At 41.9% G+C, this 13476-nt stretch overlaps 1 protein-coding gene across 1 annotated transcript in view; it reads right to left on the bottom strand.

Moving 5' to 3' along the window:
* Positions 1-13476, bottom strand: part of VAV3 (vav guanine nucleotide exchange factor 3) — a 278408-nt gene that overhangs the window by 132725 nt on the left and 132207 nt on the right. The window contains 4 exon segments of the mRNA XM_075322211.1: positions 88-156; positions 2233-2325; positions 7274-7385; positions 10522-10587. Of these exon segments, the coding sequence (XP_075178326.1) occupies positions 88-156; positions 2233-2325; positions 7274-7385; positions 10522-10587 (340 nt within the window).

The following is a 13476-nucleotide window of genomic DNA, read 5'->3' on the forward strand; positions in this document are numbered from 1 at the left end:
TTAGCTTCAGACATGTTTTATGTTATAAGAATATCCGGCGTGCAGGGATAATAGTAAGGAGAACATTTTTAACTGTATTTTACTTACAGGAATATTAATAAATATTTTTTGCAAGTCTGCTGTAGGCAAGAATTTCTTCAGTGGATCCATAAAGAACTGGAAAAGAAGAATGAAATATGAAACCATTTTTTATTACGCCACTTCGTGAAAAAAATGTAAACAACTATGTCAACAACAAAACATCATTTTGGGGGGGTTAACAGCTCCATGTGCTTCCATGAACACAGACTACCAATATATTTTGTGTAATGTAATCTGGATTTATATGTTATTCTCTCGATTCTATTCCCTCTTTTTTTTATTTTTTTATTGAAAGTTCGAAATTGTGCTGTCCACCCGAGTGCTTAAAAATGTGGCAGTGCCACAAAAGTCCTCTAGGTTGTTGTCTATCACACCTCACTCGCAAAGGATAAGGTCCCCCCATCCTCCATTCCTCATCCCTCTGGTTCAGAAGGCCAGGGATCGGTGGCCTTTCCTTGCCGAAGCGCAGAGAGAACCGGTCTTGCTCTAGCATCTACCTGGAGAGCCACCTTTGTGGTACTAGGAGCCCAGTCTAGAGCGGCCCTCCTCCAGATGGAAAAGAGCCTTGGATTTGCAGGAGGGAGCAAAACCTGAAGACCACATACTCCCACCAATAGACCGGTCAAGAAGAAACGTATATGGAAATCCCACCCTGAAAAGTCTTAATGAAAAAGACTTCTGCAAAGGTAGACACAGGATGAAAAACAAGTAAGATGTAAAGTAAAATTGCACAGACCTTCAGAAAGGAAATTTATAAATTCCTCATTCTAGCCAAAAGACCTAGAATAAGGGTGTGCCATGAAACTCAGTTGGGGCCCCACATACAGTGAATTCAGGAACCCCAATCCTGAGGATCAGGGGTTTTTTTATTACGGGATAATGTTATACGCCATCTCCCAAATACCCTGAAGTTTCCACCCAGTGGGCATTAGTGTATTTTCGTCTGCATCGTTGGGTGAGGCAAAACCCATAAAAAACCAGCAGACGCTAAAGATTATCTTAGCCAAAAGGATGAGAAGCAAAGCACTTTTATAGTTCACCTATACAACAAAGTAAAAGAGCAAAAAAAATTAAGTAAAGCATGACTGCAGAATTCAAGGGGGCTTAGGGCCGTTTCAGATCAGCGTTTTTCTGCCGCACTCCCAGATCCGGCACAAGGGCAGTACAGTACAATACAGTTCACTGGCAAGCTCCGGGCACATGCAGTCATGTGACCGGACCTTGTGACAGCATGTAACCGGGCTTGCCGCACTATTTGTGAACTGTAAAGTACAGTACTGCCCTTATGCCGGATCTGGGAGTGCGGCAGAAAAACGCTGATCTGAAACGGCCCTAAGAAGTAAAGTTTCTCCTTGAGGAGAGTCCCAAGTCAACAGGGCGACTTATTAGCGATGCAATGCTCCCTGGGAAGTTTGAGAGATGAAGAGGACAGGAACTTTAATGGGATGTAAATGTCCAAAAAGTGAATATCAACTATTTAATGAAATGTGCTACATAAAACTTAAAATAAGCAGCTAAAAAAGACACATTATTTGTGACATGTGTTTCAGGGTGTTTGCCCCTCATCATTGCAAAGCAAGAGTACTGGTTTGGCTGGGTGGGGGGCCTCATGGGGTTTTAAGGGATGTTTCTCCTTGTGGAGTGTGCCAAGATGGTGTAGGGAAACTTATAGGCCATGAAGTTCTCTCCTAGCAATTTAAATTTGAAAAAGCCTTTTAACTGATGATGGGCAAACACCCTGAAACACATGTCTCTAAATGGTGTTTTAAGTCATATTCAAGGCTCGTTAAAAGGAAAATATTAATATTTAGGATTATTACATCCAATAGGTGGCACTAGAATTCCTGTCCTCTCTTTCTCAGAAGAAATTTGCAGAACTCAATGTTGACAGAGGTAGCAGTTATCAAAATGCTCACTGCCGCAGTATATTAATAGTTTAAGTTGCTTGGGAGCCATATGCTATTTGGTATTGCAGTAGTTATCATTCCCTTTGAAATCACAAGTGGGCTAAGCTATCGCCTACCACAGCCCTGAATGCCGTATGTGTTGTGTACCTTGTAAAACCCAGAAGACCCCTCATAACTCAATGACATCCATTATAAGACGGATCATAATGAATCTTTCATATACATCATGGATCCTGGCACATACCTTTTCTATAGATTCCAAGGTCTCTGAATATTTCTCCTCTGTCTGCTTTATTTCTAAGAGGCAACAGCACCGAATGTCGCTCTCTGCAGTCCTCTACAAAGAAATAATAGCTAAATTACAAGGCCAAAAGGAAAATTAAAGTAGCAATGATCTTAAAGGTTTTTCAGCGCCATAATAAAGGCTGAGTGTGGTATAAATCACTGGATACAGCAGTCGACCTCAGATTGGAGCTACTGCAACTAGAGATTGGTCATGTATCAAGATGACAAGTCATCATGGAGAAACGCGGAGGCCAGGGGAATATTGGTGTGTGAGAATGGCAAAGAAATACAACTCTTTTTTAAGGATTTTTAACAGCTTTTTAAAAATACTGTATGGGACGAAGAAATGTCTTTAAAGGGTGTTTTTAAGCATAAACTGACTGTTCAGACCAAGCACAGATGCTAGGAATATCCTTAGTTTGATCAAGATGTTCAGTGCACCTTACTCATTTTTGGTCTATCACCGCCCTCCTCTACCTTCTGTACTGCTGTCAATGAAGGAAGACGAGGGTGGAAATAGATGGAACAGGTAGTATCATGCGGTCTTCTGCTCTATACTCCCCATGTGTCATGGCGACTGCTGACCCTGTTCACACTGCAGAGTCTGACACGCCATCTGGTGCTCTTTGAGTTGCTCAGTCAGAGCCGGGCATCAACAACTTTTGTGCTCACTGGTGATCAGTCTAGCAGGGGTTACCATAATTCCTGCTAGAGTCACAGGTTACTGATGACCTATCACAGCCGCTTCCGCCCTTTAAAAGATGGTGGAACATATTCCTCCATGCCGATTATAGCTCTAGCGATACCGGTCATTGTGCATTGTGTTCCAGCTATTGGTGAACTGCTGTGTGCTATTTGGTGTGCTGTGTAAATATTATTGTTGTTTGTTTTGTTCCTCCCTGTACTTTACAAGGGGCTGCTGATAAGTCTTTGGCTTTACCCAGAATGGAACAAGATAGGATGAGGAAACTTTACATTTATTCCACATACTCTCCACTGATGTCAACACACTTCTTACATCAGTATTCCACGTTCTGTAAGTCTAGCAAAAAGAAGGATTTTGGTTGTGCCTCAAACCAGGCATCTGTAGCAGCCAAGGCATCAGAAATGGTGTGAAATTTGGTACCCTTGAGGTGTTTCTTCAGGTTTAGAAACAGATGATAGACGGAGGGAGCTAGATCTGTTGAATAAGGTGGGTGGTGAACCAGCTGGAAGCCCAGCTCTGCCAGTTTTGTCGTGGTCACTTGTGCATTGTGAGCGGAGGCGTTGTCTTGCACAAGATTCCTTTGGATAGCTTGCTGCACCTTTTGGTCTTCAGAGCTGCCTTCAATTGGTCCAAAAGTTCAATGTAATACCTTGCATTGATGGTGGAAGCCTTTTGAAGGTAGTCCACTAGCAGCACTCCCTCCTTATCCCAGTACACAGACACCATTTACTTAGCGGCTGATTTTTGCACCCTGAACTTCTTTGGACGAGAAGAATCACTGTGCCTCCACTCTTTTGACTGCTCCTTGTTTCCAGGGTTATACAAACAAAATCCAGGTCTCATCCATAGTGACCAGTCAATCGAGGAATTTCTTATCAGTCTGGAAATGCTGACAAATGGACCGGGAAGTTTTCACTCGCATGCTCCTCTGATCTGTTGTCAAACATTTGGGGACCCACTTTGCAGATCGCTTACTTTGCAGATCGCTTCCTCATGTCCAAATGTTCATGGATAATGACACAAACACGTTCACAGGAAATCCCCATGATGTCTGCTATTGCTTTAGCTGAAATTCATCAATTCTCCAGTATGAGGTTGTGCACAGCATCGACGATCTCCGGAACAACAACAACTCTCAGTCGTCCAGGACGTTCCTCATCATTGGTGCTGAAGTGGCCCATTTTAAATTTGGCAACCCAGTTCTTAACTGTAGAATATGAAGGGCATTGATCTCCCAATGTCTGCAACATATCACCATGAATATCTTTCGCGGACTTTCCTTACAAAAACAAGAATTTTATCACTCCTCTGCTTTCAGTTGCTGTGAATATCGCATTAGACTCCCCCATTTTGTTTTCCCGTGTGTGTAGAACACTGTTGCCATAAGCAACAATCACAAAGTTTTGAAAACGTATATTAGACACATAAGGCTTTCATGTGATGTAACATTCGTTACCGCAGAAACAAAATAAGATCACAAAGACTTATCAGCAGCCCATTGTATTTCTCCCTGAGCACATATTGTCTTTACCCCTGTGTGTGGTTGCAGTCAGTTTGTTCTTTGGTTTTCCCTTGTCTGTCTGTTTTTGTTGGGCTCCTGTCCTGGCCCTCCCTCGGGGTGAGGGAGAGGGGTATTAGACCAGGGCTGATCAGAAGTCAGGGCTATGCTGGCAGTCCAGACCTCTTCACCATCTGACGTACCTCTGGAATAAGGGACAGATTACAGCCCTAGACTGAGGGAGTGTCTAGGCGCCCCCATTCCAAGTTACCAGGTCACACCCTGTGATAGGTAGGTGGGAAGGAACACTGAACTGCTCGGAAACACCACGTGTGTACTGAGTGTCTGTGCTTGGCTTGAAAAGTCATTTCATTTTATTCTAACACACTCCTATTAAAAAAAAACACCACTATTTCCCAATTATAATAAAATATAAATCAATAAAAACTTAAGGCCTCTTAAAAACAGATATGAGGACAAAACTGATACCCTGAGGTGGCAGATTACGAAACACAAGGATTCTCCCTACTTTTCATTGACATGTATCACAGTAGGCATAACACAATATTATCTGGATTTATTTGAAAGGGTTTTGCGCTGTTATAATATTGATGGCTGTAAATATCCTGATCCCTTTAAGCCAGTTTTGCATACTAGATAACTTAACAAACTGACTTTTTCTGCAGACAAATATGTCAGACGGTTCAATAACCAGCAGCCAAATGTCGGCTGCACGGATCCCAGACAATAGCAATAAATAGTGGCTAATTAGATACACAAGTAAGTTGAACAGTAAAATACAAAGTCAATATCACCATAACAGAGGAGCCGGTAATAATAGTATTATTATATACATTTAATATTATAATTAGGGATGATCGAATACCTCAAATATTCGGCTTCGCGAATATTTTCCGACTAGGTTGCCATTATTCGACTATTCGCGAATATTCGATGCGCAATGTAAGTTTATGGGAAACCTGAATAATAACTATTCGGAACTATTCGGGCTTCCTATAGACTCACATTGCGCATCGAATATTCGCATAGCGGCAACCTATTCGTCGAATATTCGCGAAGCCGAATAATTGAGGTATTCGATCATCCTTAATTATAATCTATGATGCCCGGTTTGTCAAAAGGCCCCATGTAGTTATGGCCGTGGCAGTGGTAGAGGAGGTAGTGGTTGGATGCTACATGCCACTAAATACCATATGGCGATTGCTATAAATCCGCACACATTGGAGGAGTAAAATCATTCAGCGAGTGCTACAGTGCCTCTAAAGCCTCATTCAGACATCAGTGATTTTTCTAGTATGCAAAAAAAAAAAAGGTCCGATTTTCATTGCTGTTTCAGCTCAGATTTATGTCAGCGGTTGGCCAGTTTTTCCCCATCATAGTTTCATCAGTAATTATTTTGTATAAAAATAAATAAATACATTGCAAAGCTTCTCCTATTGATTGAATGTTAATCATGGACCCATGGAATCAGAGATGTCTCCATAATTTTTTTTTTCCAGAAAAATGGTCCACAAAAAATCAGTCTTGTGAATAACACCATGGATTATAATGGGTAAGTATTCTGTCCATGAAAATCATGAATACAACACGTACAGTTTGAAACCAGACATTTACATACACTAACTAAAAAGACAAATAAATACAGATGAACGAGACACGTTCAGGTATCTGGAAATTGCACCCAAAGATGAACCAGACTTGTGCAAGTCCACTATTCTCTTCCTGAGATCTTGGCTGATTTCTTTTGACTTTTCCACAATCCTACATAAATAAGCAGTGCGTTTCAGGTGTGCATTAAAATACATCATCAGGTTGTCTCTAATTAACTCAGATGTTGCCACTAAACCTATCAGAAGCTACCAAAGACATGACATCATCATATGGGCTGTCCAATATTGTGTAAAAGCATAGTACTCTTAGGGGTACTTTGCACACTACGACATCGCAAGCCGATGGTAGCGATGCCGAGCGCGATAGTCCCCGCCCCCGTCGCACATGCGATATCTTGTGATAGCTGCCGTAGCGAACATTATCGCTACGGCAGCTTCACATGCATTTACCTGCTCTGGCCGGCGACCCGCCTCCTTCTAAGGGGGTGGGTCGTGCGGCGTCACAGCGACGTCACACAGCAGGCGGCCAATAGCAGCAGGGGGTGGAGATGAGCGGGACGTAAACATCCTGCCCACCTCCTTCCTTCCTCATTGCAGCCGGGACTCAGGTAAGGAGATGTTCCTCGCTCCTGCGGCTTCACACACAGCGATGTGTGCTGCCGCAGGAACGAGGAACAACATCGTAACATCAGTCCTTCCGAAATTATGGAAATGCCCGACACTATACCGATCATACGATTTCAACGCTCTTGCGCTCGTTAATCGTAGTAAAAAGGATTCACATACTCCGATGTCGACAGCGATGCCGGATGTGCGTCACATTCGATTTTACCACACCGACATCGCACCTGCGATGTCGTAGTGTGCAAAGTACCCCTAGTGTATGTGAACTTTTGACTTTGCAGAAAGTAATAAAAATGCTTAAAACATTCTCTCTCATTATTCTGGCATTTGGCAAATATAAATAATTTTGGTTCCTAATTGACCTAAAACAGGAAAGGTTTATTCCAATTTCAAGTCAAATAGTGAGAAAAACCTGCAGATGTGTCTTTATAGAGAGTGGATGTAAACTTCTGGTTTCAACTGTACATGAAAAATGGACGTCTCAATGAGGCCTTATAGACCTGGTGACAGACTACATTTACATGACTCTGACTGTTCATACACTGGGCACTGCAACCTCGGCCTTCATAAGATCTTCATACACTTCATCTGCTTCATCCTCCCTGTACACGCAGTCGTAATACAACTCATCATCTTCTTCCATCCCAGATTCACTGCAAACGAAAAAAAAACAAATATACTGTTATCTACAAGATCTGGAGAGTAGACAGACAACTGAGCCAAGACAGACACAAGGACAGGGGACAGTACAGGCTGTACTATTATTATCTAACATTAAATTTGGCACATAATCAACCCCAATAATGAAATCTAATATCTATATCTATATATATATATATATATAGATATATATATATATATATATATATATATATCTATATATATATATATATACAGTGCCTACAAGTAGTCTTCAACCCCCTGCAGATTTAGCAGGTTTGATAAGATGCAAATAAGTTAGAGCCTGCAAACTTCAAACAAGAGCAGGATTTATTAACAGATGCATAAATCTTACAAACCAACAAGTTATGTTGCTCAGTTAAATTTTAATAAATTTTCAACATAAAAGTGTGGGTCAATTATTATTCAACCCCTAGGTTTAATATTTTGTGGAATAACCCTTGTTTGCAATTACAGCTAATAATCGTCTTTTATAAGACTTGATCAGGCCGGCACAGGTCTCTGGAGTTATCTTGGCCCACTCCTCCATGCAGATCTTCTCCAAGTTATCTAGGTTCTTTGGGTGTCTCATGTGGACTTTAATCTTGAGCTCCTTCCACAAGTTTTCAATTGGGTTAAGGTCCGGAGACTGACTAGGCCACTGCAACACCTTGATTTTTTCCCTCTTGAACCAGGCCTTGGTTTTTTTGGCTGTGTGCTTTGGGTCGTTGTCTTGTTGGAAGATGAAATGACGACCCATCTTAAGATCCTTGATGGAGGAGCGGAGGTTCTTGGCCAAAATCTCCAGGTAGGCCGTGCTATCCATCTTCACATGGATGCGAACCAGATGGCCAGGCCCCTTGGCTGAGAAACAGCCCCACAGCATGATGCTGCCACCACCATGCTTGACTGTAGGGATGGTATTCTTGGGGTCGTATGCAGTGCCATCCAGTCTCCAAACGTCACGTGTGTGGTTGGCACCAAAGATCTCGATCTTGGTCTCATCAGACTAGAGAACCTTGAACCAGTCTGTCTCAGAGTCCTCCAAGTGATCATGAGCAAACTGTAGACGAGCCTTGACATGACGCTTTCAAAGTAAAGGTACCTTACGGGCTCGTCTGGAACGGAGACCATTGCGGTGGAGTACGTTACTTATGGTATTGACTGAAAACAATGTCCCCACTGCCATGAGATCTTCCCGGAGCTCCTTCCTTGTTGTCCTTGGGTTAGCCTTGACTCTTCAGACAAGCCTGGCCTCGGCACGGGTGGAAACTTTCAAAGGCTGTCCAGGCTGTGGAAGGCTAACAGTAGTTCCATAAGCCTTTCACTTCCGGATGATGCTCCCAACAGTGGAGACAGGTAGGCCCAACTCCTTGGAAAGGGTTTTGTACCCCTTGCCAGCCTTGTGACCCTCCACGATCTTGTCTCTGATGGCCTTGGAATGCTCCTTTGTCTTTCCCATGTTGACCAAGTATGAGTGCTGTTCACAAGTTTGGGGAGGGTCTTAATTAGTCAGAAAAAGCTGGAAAAAGAGATAATTAATCCAAACATGTGAAGCTCATTGTTCTTTGTGCCTGAAATACTTCTTAATACTTTAGGGGAACCAAATAGAATTCTGGTGGTTTGAGGGGTTGAATAATAAATGACCCTCTGAATAAACTTTTCACAATTTAAAAAAAATAAATAAAAAAAGAAATAACATTCTTTTATGCTGCAGTGCATTTCACACTTCCAGGCTGATCTACAGTCCAAATGTCACAATGCCAAGTTAATTCCGAATGTGTAAACCTGCTAAATCTGCAGGGGGTTGAATACTACTTGTAGGCACTATATATATATATATACATATATATGTATATATATACACATATATATATATATATATATATATATATATATATACATACATATACATGTATATATATATATATATATATATATATATATATATATATATATTAAGGTAAACTTATTTTATTATTTACCTGCCATTGATATCAATGGGAAAACATGCCTATAATGCAGAAGACACATTATTACGAAAGTCATGTCCATGTTTGGCTTCTTTTAAGCCCTAAGTTGAGTTATTGAAATCATTTCAGCCCGGTGGCTCAGTGGTTAGCATGGTGGCCCTGCAATGCTGGTGTTCTGAGTTATAGTGAACCACGAGCAGTTCTGGGTGCATATTGCTAATCCCTGCTCAACTGTCCTAGGCTATAGCAGCATACATAAAGAGATCTATAGAGGAAGTATTTCTACAGATCCTTTATGAGATGCTAATGAGCGCAGGGACTAGTCATAAAGGCATTATTTCCCCCAACTAGTCCAATCTCTTAGGATGTTAGCACGCCCACAGGGGATGCTAACATGCTATTCAATGCCCATGATGTATATATATATATATATATATATATATATATATATATATATATATATATATATATATATATATATATATATATATATATATAAACAGAATAAAAACACTGTTTTTCCCATTATTATGCTTGTGTTCAAAAATGACGTCTGAAAAAGGTGAACAAGCACAAGGAACCACTTCCTGAAGGTTTAATCTGAGGTTCCTGGACTGGTGAGCCCTCTCCCTCCACCTGATGAAAAAAAAATGACATACAGCGCAAATCTGCTGTGTCTCCTGCTCAATGCGTTTTATGTGTTTGTGTTTCTAGCAATCATGAAGAGACAGAGAGCAAGCATAGTCCCCTGAGAGGAGAAACGGCTGAGAGGACCCACCCAGCAGGCTGAGGGAGACCAGTGATGAATTAGTAGGACCATTATGGCTAGCCAGTAAGAGTACTGGTTTTCAACCACCGCCACCTCTTCCTCTCATCAACCGCCATCTCTTATCTCAGTAATGGGAAAGCCTTCACTGAATACAGATTTTACCTCAGAATTGAGAAGTAAATTTCCCTGATAAGATTATTACAAAGTTGTTTATTTTCATGTGTATTACTGATTTCTGGAGTAAAAATGAAAATGACGGTTACGTTTTAAACACTCGGGGGGGAGAATCTGTAATATTGTGGTCTATGGCTGAGCTGTTGTCATTCCAAGACACTTCCATTCCACAATATTAACAATAGTTGATACATGGATACGTTAAATACCTACTCAATTAAGTCAGGCAATGCTTTGTAGATGTCTTCATCTTGTACACTCTCTTCTGTTGGAAACGGCCTAAGTAGAAGCACACGAGACGAGCGTTACACATGGTCTACAGCAAGCACAATACAAGTAAAGTTCTCCACCACAAAATTACTAAATTAAATATAAAAGTTAATATGTCACTTTAAAAGTAATAAATTGTAAGGCTTCCAGAACACTCCTATCAGCTCGTAATGCCATCCGTGGTTATGACGGATACCACTCGTACCAATATTATTCTATAGGGCTGTGAGCATGTGCACATCTTTTCTCAAGTTTTTTGTTATTCTTCACCTCTGAGAAAAACAGATCCCACTCTGATCCCAGTCTGATTAGTATAATCGGAACAATGTTCTCAGATAGCACGAAAACGGTCATGTGACCCTCCCTTTATTGGCATCCGGATGTGGACTCCTTCAGGGACATTTTTTTTTTCCTTAATTGCATGTATTTGTGGCTAAAAATATTTTTTCAAATTGGGTATACTAAAATATTTTTCACCATTTGGCTTTTAAAGTCTGGCTTTGTGCACCCAGTGTGTTTTTGAACAGGTTTTTGGAGCAGAAACCGAGAGGAAATTAAGTGGAGACTTCAAATCCTCCTCAAAAATGCAAAACTCCTCACAAACATGGAAGTTGCACTCAGTTTCCTCGAAGAAAAAAAAACACTCAGCTAAAGGAATCTGTGTGCACATAGCCCTCTCTGTTTCCCTACATATTGCTGACTGCAGAATGAGTGAACTGGAATTCATCAGTGAGCTTGCTCTTGTAGGAGGTGGTCGAGTCCCCATACTGTTCATGCCAATTTTCTGAGTGCAAAAGATGTGCTTTACACTACGCATATGGTAGGTGTTGTTGAGTATTAAAATGTATATGATAACATATACTGCTGCTAGCGAACGTTTGGTCCCTGATGTAGCAGAGCCAGGACCATGTAGCTTCCAGCGCCATCTAGTGTTCGGGCAGGAGCAGAGGAAGGTTAGATGTTAGTTAAGATAAGGTTGAGCCAACATGGGAAGGAGTGTTAGATGGCCAGTGTGTTGGTTAGTAAGAAAGGCCTTACGGATACCAGTTCTGGTTAGTGTACAAGTAAGAGAAGACATGGCTACGGTGTCAGGGCCAGCCAGGGAATCCTGTGGTAACCTCGAGAGATCCGGAGCCTACGGATCACCCTGGCGGGCAAAGGGAAGTTGTGATACTAGACAGCCATCGGTGCTCAGAAGCTGACGACAGTGTGAGAAAGAGGGGGAACGTAGACACTGGCCCATCAGCTTTAGGACGAGATCCAAGATAGTGGGGGATAGGTTGAGAGAGAGTGCCCCCAAAAGACAGCAACAGCAGAACTGTGGGAGTAAGGCTGTGTCTGTCATTGTCGTGTGAAGAATAAACTGTACAAGTTTGGTTTGCCAAGAGAACTCTGGTGTGGCATGTTTTACTACTTCGTCTATGATGGGGACCGGCAGCGGGGTGATGGACCCCAGCCTGAAGAAACCAGTAAGTGTTGCACCCCCCGCCCGAAGTCATGCAGGCACAGGGGGCTCCTTGGTGCAGAAGCACTGCGATCGCACGGCCCAGCGTCCATGCCTGCCTTCACTCTGACAGGGAGTTTGTAACTCTTATTCTCTCTTTTAATGAGATCCTCGCAGCTGATTTATGACCTCAGACCTCATCAAAATTGAGCTGAGCTTTGATGTGGTCACAAATCAGCTCAGAGAAGTTCACTAAAAGACAAATAATAAAAATTACAAATCCCGGTAAGAACAAGCTCACTGACTGATTCTTAGAAAACTCATTCTGCAGCAAACAATGCGTAGGGAAACAAACAAGCTGTAAAAATGAAATGCGACAACATTTGCAAAGGAACCCAATTGCAAAAATATTTTTTAAAGCAAAATAAAACCACCAGGGGTAGTCTAATGAAAATAAGTTATCCCTGTGATGGTGAAATATGGCGGGTTCTGTATAATTTTGTGTAGGTTCGTATTTTAGGCGTGGTGCTCTGTTCATTCTGTGTACCTTGTCCTGTTAAGTTAGGTTAATCACCCCCTGCCAGGCTTTTGTTCCTAAGTCTGAGGGAGGGGGGCTTGGGATCCACCAAGCTTACCTGAGAGATTATTCTTTCTGGCTGAGAAAGACAAGAGAGAAGGAGTATGATTCAACCTCTGGGGGAGAAGCTGCGGCTACAAGCAGCACCCCGGAGAGCCGTTGAAACGGTCTGCTGGAGGATTGTGACTGATTTATCCTCTGTGGGAGAAGCTGAGGCTCCCAGACAGACCTGGACACTTATCCCTTACTGGACAGTATCCGGTCCCTGGACTATTTTACCCTCTGTGTGGTGGATTATTTTTTTGAACCTTCTGGATTGCATGGAATATAGGATCTTTGGATTGTTCATCCATCTATCGCTCTGTTGATTGCGTGATATGGGAGAAGGACCCCGTGACCATCCCCATCCAACAAATTGGAGAAAACTTGTTAATCAGAAGGAGGAATTTTTATCCCTGTCAGAATGGAGTTGCCGTGTGCATGCTCCACCAGTCCACCATTAGTTCCCTATAGGGCTTATTCTGGCCACCCCTTAGAGAATGAATGGAGAGTTCGTCGGGAGTCACACTTTTTACATCTTAAATGAACAGGCTCCTACATTTTCTAATGGGTTCCCTTACAAGTTCCCTTTTAACAACCAAAAATATAATCCAACACAAAATACAAAAACTATTGTGAGAGAATGGAATCCATTTTGTTCTCAATTTGTCCATCTTCTCTTATAACTAATGATGTCATAGGACTCAGCTAACAATGATAGGCAGGGAGGTTTCACATTTCCATTTATGCCCCTACTGCTCTTATTGGTGCACAGTTCAGAGGCGATATTCCTTTGTCTGTGACCTTACATAATCTGATCACATGCACTAATAAAGTA

The sequence above is a fragment of the Anomaloglossus baeobatrachus genome, chromosome 8, assembly GCF_048569485.1.
Source record: "Anomaloglossus baeobatrachus isolate aAnoBae1 chromosome 8, aAnoBae1.hap1, whole genome shotgun sequence".
Taxonomy (NCBI): domain Eukaryota; kingdom Metazoa; phylum Chordata; class Amphibia; order Anura; family Aromobatidae; genus Anomaloglossus; species Anomaloglossus baeobatrachus.